Source organism: Dermacentor andersoni, chromosome 2 (assembly GCF_023375885.2).
Source record: "Dermacentor andersoni chromosome 2, qqDerAnde1_hic_scaffold, whole genome shotgun sequence".
In the NCBI taxonomy this organism is placed as follows: Eukaryota; Metazoa; Arthropoda; class Arachnida; order Ixodida; family Ixodidae; genus Dermacentor; species Dermacentor andersoni.
In genome coordinates, this window is record NC_092815.1 from 63,917,204 (window position 1) to 63,942,151 (window position 24,948).

Consider the following 24,948-nt stretch of genomic DNA (forward strand, 5'->3'; position numbering starts at 1 on the left):
TGAGGGAGCGACTTTGGCCTGCTATCTACGCTTTTGCCGCGGCACATACAAACAATTCAACAAAAAACAGCACATCTTGTATCTCTTTAACGCGCCGTGGAAGAAGCTGAAGTACTCAGTACATTAACCGACAGTTACTTTTTTTTTCTATCGTGATAGACGCACATACTCGTAGGCAAAATGATAATGGTGAGGGAAGAACGAATGAAAATTTCGTACGGCTTGAAGGCCTTGTAAATATAGCAACCGCATATTTACGTTCAAGGAAGTTTTAAAGAAGACAAGTCATCTTCGATTCGCGCTACTCGCCGCCTTGAAAAGGACGATAACAACCGCCGTCAAGGTCGCACGCAATGTCGCAATATAACCCATGCTCTTTGGTGAGAAGAGTGGGGGCGGAGCAAGGCTCAGAATTCGCAGTGACGTCACCCCGAACGGGAAACGAAGCGATCAGAGGCGCTAAATTTGAACGCACACGTGACTTCCTCTGCAGATTTTAGAGCCATACTACGGAGGTTAGGCGTGGCGCACCCGACACTATGTAGGACAAAGCGACACCCGCAAACACATACAAAGAACAAAAAAGATCATACGCTCGTGGCGCTCTGCGTCTGACTCTTCTGTCCGCTCATTATAGCTATGAGTATGCGTCTTTTTGTCTGGCTTCCTGCATTTATCGCAACTGCCGTTATTGCCCTACAAACTGAATCTTAGCCCGTCGTTACGATTGGCGTGAAGCACCCAGTGCAAATAGACATTGTGTGCAAGGCAAATAGAAATTGGGGGGGGGGGGGGGGGGGGGCTTCTGCGAACTGTGCGAGTCAAAGGTAACCCCTCCTTCCTCCAGCCAAACGGGAGCCACGGGTTACCGCCAGCGAAGGCAAGCACGTGTAACATCGCCTAGGAAAGGGGGAGCAGCTGCCAATCACCGACCGGGATCAATACACACCATGTGACGTTCATCTTCAGCAGCAGCAGCAGCCTATTCTATGTTCACTGCAGGACGAAGGCCTCTCCCTGCGATCTCCAATTATCCCTGCCCTGCGCTAACTGATTCCGACTATAGCGTCCGCGAATTTCCTAATTTCATCGTCCCACCTAGCCTTTGCCGTCCTCGACTGCGCTTCCCTTCTCTTGGCACACATTGTGTAACACATGTGAGGTTGGCGTGAGCAAAATCCCGCCTATGATTTTAGCGGGCCTATTTAAGCCGCCCCGCAATGTATCTTTTTTTTATTGTCTTCGTTCTTTTCTTGGCGCTGAGCCGTGCTCCCTCAAGGGCTGCAGAAGACAGCGCTAACATTTCCTTTTCACACCGAACCACCTCCCTCTTTCCTACTTCGTTACCATGGAATAAACGGTGCAAGTTTCACACTACAAATCGTCTCGCCCCTGCTTGGTCGCTATGGTCTTGCGGACGCCTGCGGCCTGCCGACAACGCGACGCTGCCCAGTAGTAACGCCGATCGAGGCTCAAGTTACCATCGCAAGTTACGGCGTTTCAACAGCGTCTCTCTCTCTTCGCAGGTGATGTTCGTGTTCACCAAAGAGGACGCGCAGTACGGCGCGCTCAAGTGGGCCGCGGAGAAGATGCACTACGCGTGCAGCCTGAGTACGACGGCCGAGGAGGCCATCGAGAGTTTCTTCAGCGAGCGCCCGCACCTGGTGTTCATCGACGCGCGGGGCAAGGGCGGCATGGACCCCACCGCTCTGTGCAGGTCCGGTTACGTTGCCGTGCACGACCCTTGTGGGGCGCCTGCATAAAAGCGACCACCGCGTGCTGCACTTGGGCTACGGTGGCTTAGTTGGGCGACGCCAGTTTTCGACCGCCATTGAGAGGGATAGACACGGACACATTGCATAGTAGCCGGCCGCCTGCCCCGCCGCGTGCTTGTATGCGTTGTGCTATGTGGTGCTGTGTGATTGTGGGGCACTACGTGCCAAAAGCACGATATCATTATGAAGCACGCCGTATTAGGAACTCCAAAATAAGTTTGATTGCAAATAACTTTGATTGCCTGGAGTTCTTTAGCGTACACCTAAATCGGCCGCTTTTGCATTTCGCCTCCATCGACATGCGTCCGCCGCGGTCGGAATCGAACCCGCGACCTCGACCTCAGCGAAGCAACGCCATAGCCACTGGGCTACCGCGCTGGGTTTGCTGTTTCTCGAGCTTACGTTCACTGAAATTCGACAGTCCGGTCTAATGCTATGTGTCGCTATGTAAGCAGCGTCTCCTTGTGGGCAGTTTCGGTCGCATAAGTTACACATCTATATGCGCAAGGTTCAATACGGTGTTCAGTGCAATGGCTTCATGGATGAATTTCACGGATGAAAAGAGGAAGCTTTAGCTCGGGCGCTCCTATCTAAATACATGGGAACGACGAAATTGGTTTTCTAGGCAGCCACTGCACCGGTTTTGATAAAGTGTGTTGCATTAAAAAAAATTGTGACTGTGTGAAGCGGATTATTGATTAAAGCTGTCAATTTTCTTTAAAAAACGCTGAAAATTGCAAGATTGAAAAAAGGACTCAAGTATAAAGTTTACAACTCTGGAGCTTAGCAATAAAAATAAGCGATATAAACGTTTTGCAAAGTGCACCTAATAATACATCTAAAGAGGACAAATTGATGTATCATATACACACCGCTATGAAACATACCCCTTATCTGTGGGTAGGACTCTTGTAAAAGCATTACCCGCCGTGGTTGCTCAGTGGCTATGGTGTTGGGCTGCTGAGCACGAGGTCGCGGGATCGAATCCCGGCCACGGCGGCCGCATTTCGATGGGGGCGAAATGCGAAAAGACCCGTGCACTTAGATTTAGGTGCATGTTAAAGATCCCCAGGTGGTCGAAATTTCCGGAGTCCTCCACTACGGCGTGCCTCATAATCAGAAAGTGGTTTTGGCACGTTAAACCCCATAATTTTTTTTTAAAGCATTGTAAACATTCTAACAATTTAACCTGAGCTGTAAATTTATAAATCAAGTTTGCCTGCTCTAGATGCTCTAACGGATGTAGTTTACAGAATGGCGATTTCGGTTCTTGATGCATAGCTACAGATCTTCACCAATTTTAGCCAATTTTTCTAAAGAATTCAAGGTTTTAATTCAAGATTCTTCGTCTAGAGTCACTACAATTTAGCTTTCTCTCTTAAGTGCGACAAATTTCATTCAAATCGGTCCAATGCTTGTCTCATAAGGTATTTCTGCGTGTTAGATGTATTTGAATAGGGAAATCGGCGTTGGCGCCGAGCTAAAGCTTCCTCTGAAGTGCAGACGCTTCACCTGTCCATAGCTCATTATAGTGTGTAGGTGTGCGTTTTACTTCGAGCACTTAACAAAAGAAGCTTACACATCATTCGCAAGAGACATTTAAGTAATGCATTCACTGATTAAGCTAATTACATTGATTAACTTCTTAGTTACAGACTTACGGTACATGTCTATATCGGAAAGTTGATGGGAATGGTCGTCAAAGTCTAGTTCCATGCTTCAACATTTCAAAACGGCCTTGTAAACTGGAATAATTCACCTTAAATTATTTGTCTAAGCACGCGGCACTGCGAAGCGCAGTTTGCCGTGCAACTTTCTTGTGACGTAGCAGGGTGGCATAGAATGAAGCGGCCGCTTTATCGCGTCGTAAAGCCCAGCTTTATTTTTCGACACCCTGTGACGTCACAGGAGAGTTGCAGTGTCGCAGTGTTGCGTGGCTAATCAGGTAAATTCCACACATAATTTGAGGCCCATTATTTCGCTCAACATGTCCGTTTTATAATTTTGAAACTCGTAACTAGACACTTATGACAATCCTGAAGAGATGTCGGGCGGCAGTAGCTGCGACAAGCAGATCCGCTCGTACGGCCAATACTCAAACGTTTGCGAGGCCACGCATCGGCGGTTAGATGACTGTGCGGGTTCGCAACCGGTACATAGAATATCGCAGCATGCGGTGCTTGTTGGTTTACGTCCCTCTTTCTTTATCGTAGTTTGTTCTGACGGAATTCGGAGTGACGTAAGACTTGATAAAGAAGTTGTAGCTCCTGCAGTAAAGATATCTTCGCGTCGCCGCTTTCGCTTTGTGGTATCCAACAAGGCGTTCGTCGTATAGGTCACGAGGACGCATTAGTCGCGAGAAATTTACTACAACGCTGGCTAGCCTCGTAGAATGACTCTACAACGTACTATGTTGTTACGAAGCACAGCACTGCATCCGTGCAGCTTTTTCAATCAATGGCCAGCCACATTGTTTTCAAATGCTATAGTTGGTTAAACCAGTTATAGAATTCATCTTTTAACACCAACCTTCCTTCGTTCCGCAAAAGTGAAATAATGCACGACCTTTAATATAGTAGCTGTGCGTGTCATTTGTCACACATGGAAGCAGCACGTATGCAAGTATATTTAGGTTTGCAAACTTCTTCCTACTGAACGAACGCGAGGCTGGATTGTTTTTTTTTTTTTTATCATCTCCCAGACAGTTCTAGTCACCCCTGTTTTGTGCCAGCCGAAACCATGTTATGCTTGATTATTTTATACTCTCGCCACCCCGTCTAATCATTCTTGCTTAGGTACCTGCTGTAATTTTTCATGGTCCGCGTGTTTTCGTCCCTTTATGACAGGACTATGCGAGGCAACAGAGGCAGCCAGTTCTCGTGCATCGTCGCTGTTGTCAAGAGAGGGTGAGTGAATTGTCAAGTTGCGCTCGGTGACTGCTGCATGAGCGACCCTGCAACGTTTTCCGCTTGTTCGAAATCGATACGAAATGTAAGTTGTAAGTTCTCAGTTGTCGGTAATTCAGCAAACGAATTACTAATTGTTTATCGTAATAAATCATTTTTATTCAATTATCGATTTTTTTTTTGTACGCATGTACTCTTCTAGGCCAGAAATAAATGTGAAGAAGCTGTTCTATTAATTTATGTGAAATGCTGTTCAGGCTTTCTGGTGTTTATGGTCCCCTAGATGGAGCTAGTGGTAGCCTGCGTCGACTATAGCGTGTTGAAGAGCACCAAGAAGAAAAACATCAAGGGTGACATGTAGCTTTTTCTGCAATTTCAGGGTAGCTTGCTTCTGACTTCATCGTTCTACCTGTGCAGTGGTTCGTTATTTTGGCCTTAGTTGCGCAAACATCATCACCGTGTTATGCATTGCTGCCTCATAACCACGGTGGAATGCACTGAACGAGTATACGCGTGAATCCGTCAAGTTTTCTACAATTACATATTTTATGCTTGACTGGAAAAGGTGACGTTTCAGATCACGTGATCGCTCACTCTGTTCTTTACTTTGCAGGCTGGCCGAGAAAGAAGACGCAGCTATCATACCACTGCTCAAATACGGTTTCAGCAGGGTAATTTATCCTGATTGCACATGTGTTTAAAAGAAAATTTGACATCTTGCCCTAACGCCCTTTTATTAGTGCGCACACGTGTGTGGCATGTTCCCGCGCACGCAAACACGTATCCATCATTAAGCCGGTCCTGCTGCTTCTGCAAGAAACCGTTGCACACCCATATTATGAAAAGCTACACTGGAAGCACAGCGCGCAAAGGATGAACCACAAAGACTAGACAGGACAAGCGCTAACTTTCAAGTTGAAAGTTGAAAGTTAGCGCTTGTCCTGTCTAGTCTTTGTGGATCGTCCTTTGAGCGCTATGCTTCCACTGTAACTGTTTTATTAACCAGCCCAAGCCTGTACTCTCCTTATAAAAAGCTATAGTTACATGAATAGCTGTCAGGCTATGACAAGGTATAATAGTAAAAAATCAAAAAAAGGCTGGTGATATGCGTTATAAGTGTCGATGCGTCTGATTTAGCGACAATCCTGATGGGCTGCTAAGCACGAGGTCGCGGGATCGAATTCCGGCCACGGCGGCCGCATTTCGGCGGGGGCGAAATGCGAAAACACCCGTGTGTATAGAGTTGGGTGGACGTCAAAGAACCCCTGGTGGTTCAAAGTATTACGGAGTCCTCCACTACGGCGTGTCTCAGAATCAAATCGTGGTTTGGGCACATAAAACGCCACAATTTAATTTTTTTTAGAGACAATCCAGATAGCATATACCAATATTTAGGCAGATTATATTTCTGTGTAGGAAAACAATCCTTACAGATATTTAAGCCTCACTTCTATTTAGGAAACAATATGACAGTTTGATAAGATTCCTTCGTATATGAATTGAACAAGTGAGCTCGAGACCCCGTTTTCGGGTACGGAGACACATATTCTTGTATACTCGCAATCGCATACTGCGCGAGGACGTCAGCAGAATTTTACTTTATATATGTTTAGGAAGAAGTGCCTGAAGTTTCTTTTCGGACGACTTTAGCAGCCAAAGCTGCTTTCTTTTTCACAGTATAGTCTGATAATTCCTTACGGCTGCAGTGGCTCACAGAAACCTGCTCCCGCGGCGTGTGCCTGAACGAGATGATACAAATCGAGCACAACGACCTCGTCAACCTGCGGAAGCTAGCGGCGTCCGAGGCGCTGTTCTCGGCACTGCACTTCACCCGAGATGGCATCTTCGTCACCGGACCTTCGCACGAGATACAGGTGGGCCTGCCGGCTTGTCCTTATACCACCCCCCTTGCATGTTCCGATTGTTGCAAAACGAGTGCGTTAAACACTAGCTGCCGCAGGCGTGAGCAAAGTGCCGGACATCGTTATACGACCATCGGACGTCCATAAAGATGGTGAAGAAGGAATGCAAACACCAATCTGGGTAAAATCGGCTGCCCACGTATTAGACCATTCGTCATCTTCGTATTATCGCCAACTTTATTAAACCCTTAACTGCTGTGTCAAATTACAAAAAAGAAAGTTTTCTCGGAGTGCAAATTTTTTCTAGACCTGCGTATCTTGCGCCAATTTTTTCTCAAAATTGCGACGCCAGGAATGCCTATTGCATTTTCTACTGGTCGGTTTGAAAGGGAAAAGAAAACGTAGCAAGAGTTACTGTGTTATTTACCAGTCAAAATTACAAGAGACTGCACTTATACACATTTGCTAAAATTGCGGAAGGTTCACCACCAGTTAACTCGTCGTCAGCACCAGAGGATGTTCGTTGTGATGAGTTACCTTGTCATCGGCAGTTGAGTTACTCTAGTTAAGGGGTTAAATGGTAGACGCGAGCGCGGGGCAGATAAGCATCGTCGGCCACACGTAGCGCGGCATCGCGGCGACATGAAAATGTAGTGGTCGGTGCCGTGAAAATGTAGTGGTCGGTGCCGTTCCTCCCATTGCCTATGCACGCCTTGCACATTTCCTTCTTTCTATGTTGTTACGTTGTCGTAACGGTGAAGAATTAGACCGTGGCATAAGTGGTGAGTCACGAAGCTAACTCTTTATCGGGCGGACTTGTGCCCACAAACCAAGTTACACTCGGACGCAACGATAGCGGCGAGCGCAGCGTCGGTCGTCGAAATCTGATCTGCGGGTCAAGCGTGTCGGCAATTTTACACGACTCGCCGAAGATTCCAGCGTTTTTGCTGATGCTTGCGTGCGTTGTAGAACGTACAACACTAATAGCGTCGCGCACGAAATCTGATTAGACAAGGTTCGGCGACAACATGTAGACAACAGATAAAATCTGCGACAACGTTCGAGAAAGTTCCGACACAAGAATGCGGGTCTTGCGCTAACCGACAACTTTGTAACATTTGTTAATCCATGATAAACAGTCACCGGAAAAAGAAAACGTACACGTGTCAATACTGATATATTATTCGCGAGCGGAGAAGAACGGAGAATCCGATGCATTGCGATCAAGCTACTTATAGTGGCGTAGCCAAGGGTTGGCACCGGGCACATACACCCGCTCTCCCACCCTCCTGCCCGATAAATAAATATGTCTTTGTTAGTATCGGGACTGCCCAGTTCCCTCCTCCGCGTACCCAATCAAGGGTGTGCACTACCCCCCACCCCCCCGAAAGATTTCTGGCTGCGCCACTAGCTGCTTGTCATACCATGGTACTTGCTTGCCATAGAGTACTGCTTGTCAGGGTACATACTAGGGAGTACTTGTCGTACTCTTCATACTCGCCGTTTACTGCGATTACTTCCATAGCTGCGTTAGATGCAGTACGCCCATATCAAACTCGAAAGAAACTGGCGTTATTCGCTATAGTGAGGAACGTAAAGAAGGAACCGGAGCCGCTTTCCCATCTCCTTTTCGCATCTCGCGGTGGCATCGCGCAACACGTGGCCGACGATGCTGTTTGCAACAAGCTCGCGTACTCCCTGTTATAGAGTTTAGTACATTGCAGGTAAACAGTGGCAGAGTGGAACCAACCTTTGGGCCAATTTTAGGGCGATTAAATTGCCCCTGAATGGACACCCGCAGGCTGTCGTCTGCACTAGCGGGCCTTCGACAGTAGGCGACAGTACTATCAGCATGATATCGTCAGTATAAACTGAAACGCGAGCAGGAAAGATCAGCGCATATATTACGTGTAATTGCATGAAAATGCGACATATAATCGCTCTGGGGCTGATTTTTAAGCATGGAGTTAGCGCCAAGCGTTCGTTTTGGAGTCTGGATTAGGCCGCTGTTACAATTGCGGGTGAACCTGCATATACGGGATGCGTTCGTCGCTGAAATACTCCGCCATTTTTGTCTTATCGTTGCGATGCGCCGTTTCATCATGCCGGCTCGTCAAAGCTTTACTTTCGCAGATTCCCACAGTGCGTGAAATCATAATGATTTTTTTTTTTTAGTTCGCACATAGGACAGCTCACGTATAACGAATAGGCTTATATGTAGTTCCATCTGTATACCCTTACTTGTTTTATTCGGGTGGCCGGCTCTGTTCTCCACGGAATTTCGCAATGAAACAACAGTAACTATAAATATGTCTAGTGCAACAAGTATACGCCTTCAAAATTCCTTTTTTTTTTAAAGCTAGGCTTTCCTATGAGATATTTTGCGCTATGTCACGAAATGACAGCCGTAGTACACCGTGCCTCGTTGTACTATGCCTCGTTCATAGACATATACTCGCTGAAGCCCCCCTGTTTGTGCGCAGTTCGTGAACCACGCGGCTGAGCGGCTGGTGGGCTACGCGGCGGAAGAGCTGCTAGGCGAGAACGCCCGAGAACTGCACCGCATCGGGTCCCTGAAGGCAGAAGTGGCCGAGTGCATCGGCGCCAAGCTTCACAAGGGCCACGAGTGGCAGGGCACGCTATTCCAGCGCCGCAAGTCCGGCGAATACGTTCCCGTCTTGACCAAGATCGCGCCCGTCGACATCACTGGTCCAGGGTATTCAATGTAGTGGCACTTAGTTCTTCCACCTATAGTTGAAGTCAAACAGGGGTTCGAACTCACTTATGTGATTCCCTTATTCTTTCGTCGCCGCGCCTTCATGACCTCACGTTAAGCAGTCTGTCTCTTTTGTTCGCTTGACCCTGTCATGGATAAGACTAAGTCAAACCTTTCTTCCCCCGGTGTCGTGTACGTGCAGGAAGTTGGACCACGTTGTGTACATCAAGGAGAGCCCTTTCCTCATGGAAAGGCCCTTCTCTCCTGACACTGGTGAGCTTTGCTGTATGTAGCCTTAATATATATCGAACTAGACACCACTCGTCACTTACAGGGCAACATGTTTTTTTATTTGGGTCTTTCTTTACATTCGACGTTTTGTTCGTTTCGTACTTGACAGAATATAGTAACGATGGAGGAAGGATGAATCGTTCAGATATTTTGCAGCCTTATTGAGGTTTGTTAAATGATGTGTGTATCATCGCGCGAGTGTACTGTCGTCGTTTATATTGAATGACCCATATTCGAATTAACCGAACGAATGGTGAAATTTCTTGCTAATATGCCAATTATTTGCATTAGGAAATACATATTATTCGCCACATGCCGTTGTAGCTTTACCATAACGCTTTCTGTCCAACCAGTGCCTTTATTTGAACGAAAAAAACTGTCAAAAACACAAAGGACAAGAGGAGAGGTTCACACCACAACGACTGGACTATCAACTGAGGTTTATTAGAATCGGTGTAGTCCCAGCAAGGCCAGCGGAGCATGCGCAACTGCATCATCGCTAATCACATAGCATGAAAAGACAAGAAACGCTTCTATCGTGACCGACCTAGAAATTCAAATTCTTTTTCAAGTAAGCGCACCGAGGTTGTACTAACACAGTCATCACCTAATAAACTGATGTAGTACGCTTCCAAGATTTCTCGCTCTTCCTTGCCCTTGCCCCTACCAAGAATCGTCACATTGCTGAACAAAGGGTAACAACTACACTCATTGCAATGGCGAGGCAAGTTTGCACCGTTATCTGACCCCAGGGAGGAGTGGTGCTCACGCAGGCGGTCATTAATACATCGACCGGTTTGGCCTATGTAAAATCTTTCGCACTTGAGAGGGAACTTATAGACAACCCCTGCAGCACATGCCGTAAAACGGTTTTCATGCTGCGTTGTGCAAACGTGTTTCCTTGCCCTGCCTCGAGAAATGCGCGAGCACAGACCCGAAAGCTTACAAGGGGCAGAAAACACAACACTTACTCCCTGCTTGGCGGCAACCTTCTTGATGTTGTGGCTCACTTTATGCACATACGGCATAACTTCAAGTTTCCTACGTTCAGTTGCCCCACCATCTACCAGCTTCGTACGTTCCTTCTTTAGCCTCTGAAGCAGCGATTCAGCCACCGCTTTCAAAAGAGGCGGAGGGAACCCTGCGGCTTCTAAACTTTGGGATTGTGCGGTGGTGTGAACCTCTCCTCTTGTCCTTTGTGTTTTTGACTGTTTTTTTCGTTCAAGTATGTACCAACTGGCCCAGATTTCAACCCTTCTGCAGTGCCTTTATGCCCTGGTATATTTTTCTTTCCTTTTTACTTCCCTGTCACTGTTTACATCGCATAACTCGTTTCGTGTGAAGCTACGTTGGAACATCATGCGCTCTTTCTTGTATCTTAATATCTTGAACTTTGACACGTTTTTCAAGTACCTCGATGATGTCTGCACCAAATGTCGCATCAATCCCCTAGCTGTTAACGCTGTTTCTACGCTTACCGCTTCTCTCCTAAAAGCAGCTGCAGCAGACTCGTATCAGGTCACGGCACGTGCTGTCTTCGCATAATACGTCAATATGGTAATGGCCATTGCTTACAATGACGACGCGGTGTGTGTATGTATGACTATTGTTGAAGAAATGCAACGTTGATTCTTTATTACACTTTGTGCATCTCTCACCCACATACAGCCGGCTCCAACAAGCGACAGGCGTACGCTGCCAAGTACCACGCGATGACGATCGAAGGTCCCATAACAAAGGTACGCCTCCGAATGCCGCGCCAGATATAGAAATGGCTCGAAATGGCATGCCCCGCCACCAAAGTTGGCCGCTGACTTTAAACCTAACACAAACTCCGCGGCTACCGCAATGTCACGTGATAATGTTGCCACGCAGTCAAGGATGCAAAGCAATTTCAATGCGAATTGCCTATCGGAAGCGAACGTTTGGTTTAAGCTAGTTGGCTCATTTGGTGAACATGGGCAGGGCAGGGCAGTGCGCAAGAAACACGGACAAAAAGGTGAGTGAACAGCGGTTGACATCAAAGAAAGACAAGGCCTTCTTGGGCGCATTAGTGTGCTACGTGGTTTATTGTTTAGACTGCACTAACCTCGGGATCGGCCCATATCTTTCGGTGAGTAAAGCCACACTTAATAATTTATAACATAAGAGTTACATCAGCACCAATAAATAGGTCTGCCAAAGCCGCGTTGGGCTTGAAGCGCAAAGCGGACAAGCAACGTTTATAAAACTGCGATATCACGGGCACCACAGAATATACAGGAACGTTTTTTGCAGGAATATGTAAGAGAAAAACGACCTAACAGGAATGAAGAGGGAAATAAAAGAAAAACAAACCACGTAACTTATGCGAAAATGTAGTGTGAGGTAGCACTTACATTATAAAGCAACCAAATAGTCATCTTGCAGTCATATAGTACTAAACAACCATCGATATTTTTTCGTGCTCAGAACGAGCAATAACATTTGAAGGTCAAACAAAAAAAAAAGAAAGAGAAGAAAATGGGGGAAGAAACGGAATAGGAAAGAACATATGATATCAGCAGTGTACTACTTCAATATTAAACCCAAACTAAAGTTACTCTCTTCAGGGTCTATTCTTGCACGTCAGCACCAGTACATTTAAGTGGCCATAATAGTGGGTTGTTCTCTTAAGGCTCACATATCAGACAGTTATGTATTATTGGAATGAACCTGGAAGAAAAGACCACTTCTGATTGCGGTTTTAGGTGAGCGTAGTTTGAACGAGCACATCTAGGTTAATATTCGTCCATGTCATTATGCGCTGCCTTGCTTTTATCTATCGGACGAACACGCACTCAGGAAAACAAAAAACTTGGCAGAGGCAATGATGTTGCCACGATAATCGTATCGAATGTATGCTTTTGTGCGATCCAGGGCCCGTAAAAACATCGCTTAAGTTAAATCTTTGCAAGAGAAGTTGCCAGCCAACTGCTCAATGGCAAAAGAACTTAAAGAAGGAAAAGCCTTGTGAACTCGGCTTCAAAAGTTTAATTCACATAAGTATGTTCTTCCTTTGTAATATCGGTTAGTCACTGGCTGGCAATCTTTGCTTATGTTTGACCGGCATCCGTTATTACAAACTATTTGAAAGCATACGACGCGTTTGGTGAATACGGGCCCACAATCGCAGACAATTTCACAACTTGCAGGAGACTGTTATGTCCTCCAATCACCGTTCACCTCCACCCCCCTCAAGAATGGAATGGAATGGAAAAACTTTATTTCTCTATATCTCAGAGAGATTGGCGGTGGGCCGGTGTCTTCATGTTTTGAGTCCTGGCAGCACACCTTTGCCGCCGCTGCGTTGTTCTTAACGTTACTTTAAATTTAAAAAAAACTTCACTGAAACTTTTAGTATACGCTGTATCGCACATCAGTGTCGTTCGCTTTTCTAAAGCGCATTCTCTCTTTTTATTTTTTAATACTATATATACAAACTAGGAACCACTTCTGTGGCCCAAGTAAAAGGTGCCTTCAGTCGTACAAAAGAGAACAAGAACAAAAGACAACCGAACATTCAAAACAAAAGCAGAAATAAATAACACATACTTGGACGGTATATTCACCAGCTGCAAAAGTGACGCTGCAGTTGTGCACAAAATCATCAGTATCAAAGATGATTTCAGGTTACTCATTCTACTCGGATACCGTTTTGGGAAGGAAACTGTACCCAAATGCGTTGTCCTGGCGGAAATTGGCCCATAAGGAAAGATAAGACATAGACCAGAGTTTCCAGTGGTCGCCCATCCTTTGGCCCTCTGATCGGTCGTCCAGGGAAGTTCAAGCAACGCTATACCTTGCTATCGTAGTCAGTGCTATCTGAGCAAATGAAATAATTTTGTATGGGCTTCATACTGCGCAGGAGTGGTTAACAGTAGTCGAACAAGGAATGTCGCTGGAGCAGACCTTTTGACATGAAACTTGTCTTGACGTTGGCTCCTGTGATATTCCTTCTTCGACCACTGTTAATCGCTTCAATCCCGTTTAGATTACTTTGTCAGAATTACGTCACTTATCATGCGCCAATAAGAAACGTGATGCTGGTATTTAGGTTATAAGGAAGGGAGGCCACTTTCCAATAACTGCTAGCCTAGCAAATGATGTGATCCGCTGCTCTTCAGTTCAAGTCAATGGCTTTTTATGCCCAACTAACCTGTCCACAGGTCGTCAACATGCTGGTGGCGACGAAAGAGAACAGCCAAATCTCCGTGGGCCAGTCGCTGGACCGCGTCATCGACATCCTGCGCTCTACCGACCTGTACAACCCGCAGTTAGGCGCCTCCCTGGCAAAGGCCGAGGACCAGATGACATCAGACCTTGTCGCGGGACTCTGTTCTGTACGTTAATCTTTCGTTAATGTTGAGTTCAATTCGCGCAAGTCTCGACCTCACTATTAGATGTGGAATCTCTATTGCTGCGGCAGGCAACGTGAGGAGCACGTTGCGTTTTGTAACGACGTGACGCTACGCAATGACGCACTTCAGAGAAGCTCGTATGATTGCCGTCCTTCAGTTCTAAACGAGATGACTGTGCGACGCGCTGACTCAGTTTTTGTTGTGCTGTTAAGCCAGAGATATTAAGCTCGATTACCTAACGTGATAGTAGAGTTAACATAGGAATGTAACGAAAAAGTGTTCTCCGTACTGGCATTTGGGTGCACGTTCACTTATCCTAAATGGCTAAAATACATCCGGCGCTCACTGCTGTGGTGTCCGTGTCAGCCGAAGCGTTGTTGTTGCCGAATCATTGTCGCGCTGTAAGAATGAGCCGATGCAGTGTCGCCTATTCTGGGAATTCAAATCGAAACAAAATGCATGTCATTGTCACTATGGGCTACGAATTTGGTCCCAAAGTGCGAAATGTCGCCCTAAGGATTGTTGGCTGTATGAGTATATATATATATATATATATATATATATATATATATATATATATATATATATATATATATATATATATATATATATATTTGATGGTTGGTATTGAACCCGGTTCCCGCATAATAGAAGCTTGATGTTCTGTGTTGCGGTTCTCTCTTCATATACATATACATATATATGTAGAGAGAAATCGAATTTCCGACGCCAATTCCAGTACCAGCGTGTTGTTCTGGCCTCAGTTTGCGCCTGCGCAGTCGATAGCGATTACATAGCTAACATCCAAACAGCATAAAAAGCTTCGCTTTCAAGAAGATACGTTGTCACTGATCACCTGGATTGTACCTCGAATAGAACCAGTACGACTCCTTCGAGGACAAAATGAGTCTCGCCCGAAGTGCCAATCATGGGCAGCGATACCAATTGGTTTAGCTTGGGCTTTTTCGTTTGCGGCTTCTACTATGGTTCAACCGCAGGGATGTTCGCTCCGCAGTTTAGGAATTTCTAATGGGGTCTAACCAATTGCCTAGTTCTATTCGTATTATTTCCTCTTTCTGTATGGCTTTTCAATTATTAACTAATAATTTTCCTGCGATTATTGTTTTGATTTTAAGATACTCTTTCACCCTTCAGCAGTACTTACTAAATAGAAGTGCTAAAAGTTTATTTTTCGTTGCAATTTGTAATGATTCAACCATATAATGGCGGATACCCCATAGTGGGCAAGAGACACGAATTGGATATATGCGATACCAACGACTCCTCGAAAGATGTTCAGGCAGAGGCGGACGCAACATATTGGTGCGACGCAAAACACAAGGCAAGTGCTGCTGGGTAGAAGGAACAGCGCCCTGTCAGCTGCTAAGCGTATCTTGCACGCGGGAAATTCTTAAAAATGTCCTATTTCGTCTAGTGAGGCAAGCTTCCCCAGACTAATGGTTAGAGCATCGGGCTTCTGTGCTATAGAGGTCCTCTGTTCGAGTCCGGCCGTTGGACAACCTTGTTTATTATATATGTATATATATATATATATATATATATATATATATATGAAACGATTATAAAACATATAAACGCTGTGCAGATCCGCAATGTGAAAGTGCTTTTATGAAAGGACGATTGGCCGTTCACCTCGGCAGTACATAGCAATGTCCTGAACTGTCCCTCCTGAGAAACGCGCACAATTTTTCCTTGTAACTCATTATACTAAACTAGGCGGATGGGAAAACTTCTTTTTTTTCCTTTTGTAAGTCATGTTATTGGCTAGCGCCTTGGTGCTCGTCTCGTTGGATGTCACAACCGGCCGACGCTCGTTCTCACAAAGAGTTTTGGTCAACGAGAAGCAAAGTGGCAACCTCATGTTAGGAAAATGCAGTGCGCAATGGCGGCACAATTATTGGCGATAACGCGCGCTCATTGGCAGTTGTGAAGTATACCCTTCTGCCAGCCGAGTCTTATTGGCTCCCCCATGGTCCAATCAAAGGCCACCGTACTCGGTTTTGTACAGAAACGGGGGCTCGGTGCGCAGCAGTGTGTTCCGGAGAACAGTGGGTCCGGCCGTTCTGACGCACAGCGCGACGACGCTTTATTGCTTCTCGCTCGCAGACGGGCCAAAGACCGACGGGTGTCCGGCGACTTTCTCACGAGACTGCGCTGATGAAAGGTATTGTGCTGCTGCTGCGTCCATATATAGGACAAGACCGGCGCGCAACGGTCACGTAGCCGGACCAAGTCCTTAGGCGCGTGGTCTGCGTCCCGCTTGGTGGATGCAGTGAACGTGGTGAAAGCGACGACGGCGCACGCTTGTCTCCCGCCCAGCCTAGGCGCCGCGCCCTCCAAGATCGAGGAGCTGCTCGAAAACGACGTCAAGTGGGACTTCGACATCATCGAGCTGGAATCCCACACGGCGCGCCGGTGAGTGCACGCGTTTCGTGTCCGCGACGTCTGCATGAGAACCTTGAGGTTTTGGCAACGAAGCGAATGCGCATTGGTCCACTGAGTTTTCATCGTTTTTGACGAACGCGCGTATTTTTTCTTCACGTTCTTTTTGCGTGTTGACCACAGTATAAAGATGTCATCATAATCAACGTGCGCACGTGCTTTTTGGTCGGACCCCCGTTCTGGGCATGCGCCATATAGTATAAAAATCACCATGATCGACACGTAGTAGTCGACCATCTGAAAGAGCTAGTAGATATTGGCATAAGAAAAGTGTACGTGTGATTGCGGCCTAACGGTTGGAGTATTATACTGCTGCGCAGGTGGGCCCGCCCATAGAATAAAGAACCAACTTCAATTTTATTTGTGCGTCAGGTGTGCATATAAATGTATCGCCAAATCGTTCTCAGTTCTTTGTTCGCGCTTTGTGTGGTGTGTCCCATGCGTTGTGAACTTCTTGGTTCTATGCAAAAACAGTGCGCTTATTAAAAAATAGTGTGCGACCGAGTGGCCCCAATTGCAGAGTTACAAGTTTTTATCGTAACGTTGGCCGGGGCTGACCGGTATGTGCGTTATCAGCGTGACATATATCATTCTTGACAGGAAACTAGAGAGCGCAGCTTTAATGCGCGATACGTTATTAGCCTTCTTCGGTCACTTTTTGTCTACCTACCTATTTATCCTCTTTATTTCGCTCTTGAACTGAAAAAATAACGAAGGTTTCTCAGGTGCTAGGCGCTATCGAACGTGCGTCACATGGGTTCATCAAGCACAGTGCTGCGCCACGAATCCCCGCGCGAAGCGGGGGAATATTTATCAGCGTTAGCACACACTGGCGCGCCAGCGGGGCATGCAGTCTCGAAGGGCATGCAAAGAGAAGTGAGACGTCGCGCGGGATATCTCGCGCCTGCCGCTAGATGGCGCAGCGTCCAGAGATATAAGTGCGAGATAGGAGCCCCGCTGAAGTACGCGGCTCCTACATGACGCGTTGCGGCGGTAGTAATACCGTATGCCACTACATTGATTGAATGCTTATCGCCTAAATGACGACAGTCATTGTGAGATTGGCTCAGTCGGAATTATTTATTTTTTTAGGAAAGAAACGCAAGCAAGACAGATGATTGTTGTTTGGGGACAAGTCGCACTCCAAATTTTGTAAACGTTTTTTTTAGAGAACTTGTCATCATGCTTCAGAAAAGGACAGCATGAGGCACCTGAGATAGTTTTCGTAGTTCGCCAAGAATAATGGCGACATGTGTGCGAATTTAGTGACGACTCACTCCCGTCAATTATAATATACATTTATTGTCCCCTGCACCGCCGAGTGGTCGATCTCGGTGATATAGCGGTATCGTTCCAACCAATTATAAAGGCCGAAAATAAATATGAAACGTATCCTTGCAAAATCTGCAATATTTAGCGTACGAGAGAATTCCATCAAATGCAAATGCTGGACATAACAGCGCAGGCGGCCGGGCAATGGTAGAGACCATTTGCGAACGAAATACATGTATCCACAGAAAAGTTCATCCGCCATAAGTATTATGAACAAATGCCACATAACCGTGATGTCGTACATATAGCGAAAATAGCCGGCCAATTGCAAAGAGCGCTTATGAACGAGAAGCACTGCGAATCCGGCCCCTGGGCCAGATAGGCATGTGAATGGACTTCTATGGGGTTCTACGCAGGCCGCTCACCTGGCTGGGCCTGTCAATATTCGCCAAGTTCAGCGTGCACACCAGCCTGGAGTGCGACGACACCATCATCAGCAACTGGTTGCAGCTCATTGAGTCGCACTACCAGGACAACCCGTACCACAACTCGACGCACGCGGCAGACGTTATGCAAGCCACGGCGTACTTCATGCTCAGACTGAGAAGCAAGGTATGACGTATGGTGCGCGTGACCTGCTTTGCGTGCTTCAACGCGAATTCCGATACTAGCAAAAGGTCACTGTACTTGCCAATGGGAAAAAACAAAAGGATGGAACGTAAGATCTCGCACAAGTGTGTGAAGAGCCACTGCGCTGCGCCGAGAACGAAGTCGCCGGCTCTCTTGGATGAGCAGGGCGGGTCATAGATGCGCCCACATGGTGCCTGCACTATCATTGGCTTCAGTTTTACTGTCGCTGTTCTCAAACGACGTTCATCGGTAGATGCAAAAACATGCTGCATAGGATCGCTTCTGGCCTCAGCGGGCAACCAATTTCAGTGCTCGACAGCATCTTCCATACACCTGAATAACGTAACCCTATGAATATTATAAGCATTTGGGTTCTTCAAATAGAGTGCAAAAACATAAATAAACATATCCAGCTCCCTTCAATACATTGCGAATGAAGTGCAGGGACGATGGCCTGAGGGTGCATTCGCTATATTTATTTATTTCTTCGTACTGCCAACCAACCCTTCGGCAGGTTTATTACAGGAGTAGGGTTTTGAAAATAGAATACACATAAATAACAAGAATTGACACCAGCAAGAATACAGTTAGCTTAAGTCCAAACAAAAAAGAAGGAAGAGAAGGCATGCACAATGCATAATGCTTAAGTTAGTGTAAGTGCACTAGTTCGCATAATACAAACAACTTTCTAAATTTTAAACAGTGAGCACAATACAATAATGAAAAAAACATATACAAGAATAGGGTAAACATAAATAGGAAACGCTTACAAGCTCATCAGTACGTATAAACTGAACTGTTCTTTGTACCACTTCTAGAAAGTAATCTAGTGTATGCTGTTTTACAATAAGCCAGTCGAGACCATTTTGTTCTCACGTGGATCTAGGAAAAAAAAAAATAATGAAATGTGTTATTATTGCACGAATATTATTGCACGAAGTGTGAAATCATGTGTGTGGGGTGTTTGTCTTGTTTTCTTAGTTTCAACGTATCCTGTGTGGTATATTTTTAAGCAGTTGTACAATAATATATATAAATCTTTAGGCGATGAAGTCTAGCTCGACTTCTGAGTTCATGTAATCCTGCACGACATAACAATTTTGTCGGGAAATCCAGGCGTCAATGGCGCCTAACGATAAATCAAACAGCTTTCCGCGGCACATTCTCAAGCCTGTTAATACCACTATACTTGTGAATGGGAACCAGATTATATTAGCATATTCAGAAGCGGTCTGACACATGTGACGTATGCTAAATGCTTAGTGTCATGGTTGGCGTGGCGAACATTCACTTGAGGAAACACCATTTCATTATGGTTTTCGCGGCTATAACGTGCTCTGTATAGCTGAGACTGGACGAGATCCTAACGCCAGGATATTTGTGCTGGCTTACGTTACGGAGCGTGATGTTATTAAAACCTCAAGAAAAAGGCTAAGCTTGTTTTCTTTTTCTTTTCTTTTTTGTTATTGACATCATGGATAATAATGGTGCTAAGACAGATCCCTGAGGCACGCCGGATGTGACGTTTAGTGTATCAGAAACATGATCATTGCCTTGTACAAACTGCTGACGGTCTGACAAATAGCTACAAGTCACTGCCCCATTCCCAAGTTTGCGAATCAGCTGAAAAGCCCACTTTTTATGGGAAATCCGGTAGAACATCTTTAATTTAAAAAGTCCGTAATATTATGCCGATTTGAGAGGGCTTATTAACACCTTGAGCAAGGTTTCGACAAGTTGCGTCACGGTAGACAGGCCCCTCCGGAATCGCATGTTGGTTTGGGAGCAGCAAACCACTGTCTTCGACAAAGTTTGTAATGAATTTGAGAATAATATGCTGGAATAGTTTGCAGCTGGTGCAAGTTAAAGAAGTAGGCCTGTATTTTTATGAAATTGTCTTATCACGAGATTTGTGCACTGGGATTATTTTCGCAACTTTCCATTAGGAAAGGATCTGTGAATCATGGATAGATTGTGTAAATATTAGGCGAAGATACTAATTGGCTTTGCATAGTTTGGGAAAAGCATTCGGTATCTCATCTGGGCCACAGCCCTTTCTTTATCGGCGTTTAACGGCAGGTACAGTGTGCCACTCTCTGTTATTTCTGGAGTTCCTAATAACGTTTTTCCGCTAGATGAGATGATCGGTGAATGTTACCATTGTGAACACCAACTGGAAGTAGTGACTGACTTGTTCTACCTTGTCTTTTGTTTTCAATGAATGGAAGCATTTTGTCCATTATTTTTACAACTTACATTACGCCATTACATTGCTGGTGATTATTTAATGAAGTATGCTAGAGTGGTACTGTAAGAGTTGGGGTCGGGCATGAATTAGGCGGTAGCTGGCCCATGCCGTCGTCCGACTCATCCACGCTAAGGACTTTGTTGAAGGGAGGGACTTGTTCTCATGGAGAACGAAGAATATGGGATTTATTTGCAGTATCTACATGAAGGGTGGAGAACGTTACATTTCATCAGTCTAGCATGACTGAAAAAAAATGCATACCAAGCGGCCGTCAACGGCTGCTGAAGAACACTCTGTCCTCCCTAGGTGAGGGAAAACTGCCGTTCAACCTTCGATCAACGGGAGCGTCCAAAGTCATCGTAGACGACCCGCCTTTGAGGGGGAGGGTTCACACACTCACTTCCGCACTTTGATTTCACTGAACACGCCGAGGTGAGAGGGTTCTCGTAGACAGAGGTCTTGACCCGAGCAGGTGCCTCTTAATCCCAGAGCTGACCCCGAAGTCAGTTGCCGCCGCGTCTGTCCATTGACTGTGATGACCTCTGGGGCCCGTGGGAAAGTACCGGAAAACATCTCCTTCCAGGAGTTCCCCCGCTCCAAGCAAACCGTGAAGGCGACAGCGAATCGACTAACAATACTCGGCCCGTCGAACGTGGCTAGACATGCAGGCGCCGTGGGGCTGTTGAGGCGACGCATTGTTGTATTTACAAAGCAAGTCGTCGCAGCGGGCTGCGAAGGGTTCGCAGGTCACTTCTCTGAAGATCGCCAGCCCCCGCAGGCCGATCGTAACAGTACCAATAAAGTGCATTTTTGACGAATTTTGCATTTCATCATTTTGGATAAGGCGGATATCTGACCAGTGTAATTAACGGCTGAGCACGGCTATCTACCTTCCCTTGACCTTTAGATTTGGCTTTTCACATGAATTATAAGAGGACCGCTTTCGTTCTAACGAAACTGAAACCAAGTATCCCAACGTATCTTACGATCCTGATTAAGTCGAGAAGTATAGCTCGCTTAGAATGTCTTTCGGTTGAACTATTCTACATGGCCAATTTCACATAAAAGCAAGTTGCCTTCTTTATAGGAAGAACCTGTGTATGGAAAGGTATTCTTTGAAAGCTCTGTGACTGTAAAACAGCTTACATAGGTATCGGTAAACATTTTAAGCATTTCAAAAGTTGCAGAAGCTTTGTCTGTCGACCACTTCGTCAATAGAGGGCGAAAGTTTTTAGCTGCAGCACGCTGCTGGTTTCTGTCGCAACGGCAGTCACTGCCGTTGTGACTAGCGTTGCTGAATATTTTTTTTTTCAGATTTTAGTGGGAAAGCTTTAAAGTGTTCAGCGCTCTTGGTGAAATGCTTTAAACATAGTATTGCCTTAGGAATTATTTACAACTGCCGCCGCTCGAGTTCAAGTGGGATCTGAATTTCGGTACTTCGGACTCTCAAGATTATTGCAAGACTTTATTTATTTGACTGTGCTATTCTCGACTACAGGACATATTTGACCCACTGGACGAGGCCATTTGCCTCGTGTCGGCTGTGATCCACGACGTCGACCATCCCGGGAGGTCAACACCATTTCTCTGCAACTCCAACCATGAGCTGGCGATTCTGTACAACGACAGGTGCGTGTTCAATCCCAGCGCGCCTCCTCTATAAGTCATTCAATGGCAGCCTCTACACCATGCAGTCACTCGATATAAGCAATCCTTGTGGTAGAAAAGCGACATGGCCACTCCGGTGGGCTGAGACGGCCTTAACATTATTATTCATCTACCTCTAGCACTGTGGAAGACGTTGCAGTCGTTTTTCATCATCCTTGAAAGTTTGTCTAAAGGAAGTGCGGGTACAGAATACAGGCATATATATATTTACCTCGGCAAAAAAGTGCGCACCTGGAGCGCTACCACCGCTGCAGGTGTGACATTTCGTCCACTCTGGCAACGCCTTCTAGATAGCACAAGACATGTGCACTTCGATCCAGGATGTCATGCTACCTTGCCCGACTGTCATATAATGTAATGGGAATGCTGCCGAGTAATCTGCAGTGATTTTGATGTCAGTGCTTTCGTCACGTCTGGCTTGACAGTAGAAATTTCGATCCCTGTAGCATGACGTCATAAAGAAGAGTGCACAGAACAGCTATCTTATGCGTTGACTCTGCTCCGTTGAGGAGCGCTCGTGCAGAGAGCGAGGTCGACTTGGTGTCGCGGCGATGCCCTCTCCGCAAGCAACACCTGGCACGCTAAAAGGGCAGCAGGTGTACCCGTTCGCCCGCCCTCGTGACGGCACAGCTTGTGACGTGGCGTCGCAGCCAATGGCAATACGAGTTTAAATGCCGTTTCGCTGCTACAGACGACAGACGCCGGCTTTTTCAATCAATGGGCCATTTGGCGCTTTCGCATCAATGTGAGCGGCTAAAGTGCACAAATATATGTACCTCAAAAGCGTAAACATGGAATCATGAGGTCAAGAAAGCAGCAGACCAATAACAGGGTAATTTAAAGTGCAGATAGACAATCCGGAGTCATCAAAAAGAATATGAGGGAAACAAAGATTGTAAATTGAATGCAATAGATGAAAACAACAAGAGAACATGGAAATTTACGAATATTGCAAGAAAGAAATGAGGAGGAAAAATCTGTACGATGATTACCAATGGCAGTGCCTTGATATTTGAGGCCCAATCGAGCTGGTTGCCTGAGCACGAAAGCATACCGGAGTAAATATTTGCAACAAGATGAGGTATGTGTCTGTGGCAGAAAAAGTCCGAAAACCACTCGGTACTTCGTAACGGAAACCCATGGGCAAGACTCATAAGAAACGTCCTCCTATAGAAGCGCTGGCATTCAAAGAGGATGGAAGCACTAAATGAAGGGCGCATGACGTTTGGTTTGAAATTTCAGCTGTTTTCGCGGCGCGCAGTGGTGTAATACGTACTTTGCAGGCCCGATCGTTAGCGCGCATTGTGCACACTGCGCTTGTCAGGTCAAAATGGCCAGACCTGGTGGGGGGCCCTTTAAAAGCAGAACGGGCGAAAAGTGTTTACAGGCCTGTATTTGCTCGCCCCTGCAATTTGACGCTGCTATATTACGTCTCACTCATAAAGGGTATAAAATAGCTGCTGTAGCGTAGAAAGCGCACGGCCTCACGAGTCATTTCCCGTGCAGTTCGGTGCTGGAGACTCACCACGCAGCATTCGGGTTCAAGCTGACGCTGTCGGACGAGAAAGTCAACATCTTCCAGAACATGGAGCGTGACGTCTACCGCTCTGTGCGAGCTTCCATCATCGACATGGTGCTGGCCACCGAGATGACCAAGCATTTCGAGCACTTGTCCAAATTCCTCAACGCTTTTCAGAAGCCTTCCCAAGACGACGACGCATTTGGGCCAGAGGTGACTGGAACTAATAGCATTAACTGGAACCTCCTAATACGATTTTCCATATTTGTACATTATGCAACTGTGCATGTTACCGTTCAGCGCGGTACAGTTGCACTAACGAGGTCAAAACCACGGATCACTCTAAACTTACTGCACTCGCCAGTTCTCTGCGGAGAAATAAAACTTTTCTTATTCTTCACCCGTGAGAATATAAAAATGGCTATTGGCAGTGCTGTGTAAAATCTTTACAAACGACGCGATTCAGCGTCTCTACTTATCAGCCATTAAAACAAGTAGGTTGGCTGATGAGGCGTTTTAGCAGAGATTGTATGTGACAAATATTTGACATGAAGATGATACTGAATCTGGTGTTCGGTCTTCCAACAGCACTAGTGTTAACAGCACTCAAGAGGGAGTACACTGTTAAACATTTTCGCATGTTAACCTTGCATGCCGCGCTGGACTCCTGAAGGGCACGCAGGACCAAGGGGAGTTTGGATCCCTACGCTCGCCTGAAAGCGTGGTGCTTATCAAGCGGATGCTCATCAAGTGCGCTGACGTCTCGAACCCAGCCAGGCCTATCGAGCTGTGCATACAGTGGGCGCAGAGAATCGCCGAAGAGTACTGCTCCCAGGTAGGTCCTTTCCATTTTATAGTTATGCATAGTTTGTTCATCGCAATGGATGACAAAGTGCCACAAGCCGAATCTTCGTTTAACAGAAAGTTTGCACTCGCCAGCCCGTAGCACGAAGCTACGAGTGAAACCCAACAGGATTCATATTCGTTTTGGTCCGGGCGTCGAACCCTGCCTTAGCTTTTTCAACACAGCTTATCAAGATAACAGTGAACAACCTTCAGACTAATGAGAACAATCGACTTGACTAGAAGTTTAGAAAAATAGTAATGAAAAACTTTCGCCTGAGTGATTCTTCTGAAGCAGCTTGTGTCGTTGTGGTTTACCTTGTCTACATCAAGTCATTCGACGATTGCTCTGTTTACCCCGAAAGACGGTTTTATC

At 46.1% G+C, this 24,948-nt stretch overlaps 1 protein-coding gene across 1 annotated transcript in view; it reads left to right on the top strand.

Moving 5' to 3' along the window:
* The window catches only part of LOC126542199 (high affinity cAMP-specific and IBMX-insensitive 3',5'-cyclic phosphodiesterase 8B-like), a 30,767-nt gene that overhangs the window by 4,242 nt on the left and 1,577 nt on the right, over positions 1 to 24,948 (top strand). The window contains exons 4-17 of the mRNA XM_050189153.3: positions 1,527 to 1,717; positions 4,622 to 4,681; positions 5,295 to 5,352; positions 6,388 to 6,555; positions 9,027 to 9,259; positions 9,462 to 9,532; positions 11,219 to 11,289; positions 13,738 to 13,911; positions 16,057 to 16,114; positions 16,224 to 16,365; positions 18,081 to 18,276; positions 22,041 to 22,171; positions 23,717 to 23,942; positions 24,403 to 24,564. Coding sequence (XP_050045110.1) covers positions 1,527 to 1,717; positions 4,622 to 4,681; positions 5,295 to 5,352; positions 6,388 to 6,555; positions 9,027 to 9,259; positions 9,462 to 9,532; positions 11,219 to 11,289; positions 13,738 to 13,911; positions 16,057 to 16,114; positions 16,224 to 16,365; positions 18,081 to 18,276; positions 22,041 to 22,171; positions 23,717 to 23,942; positions 24,403 to 24,564 — 1,941 coding nt within the window. The remainder of the gene's footprint in view (positions 1 to 1,526; positions 1,718 to 4,621; positions 4,682 to 5,294; positions 5,353 to 6,387; positions 6,556 to 9,026; positions 9,260 to 9,461; positions 9,533 to 11,218; positions 11,290 to 13,737; positions 13,912 to 16,056; positions 16,115 to 16,223; positions 16,366 to 18,080; positions 18,277 to 22,040; positions 22,172 to 23,716; positions 23,943 to 24,402; positions 24,565 to 24,948) is intronic.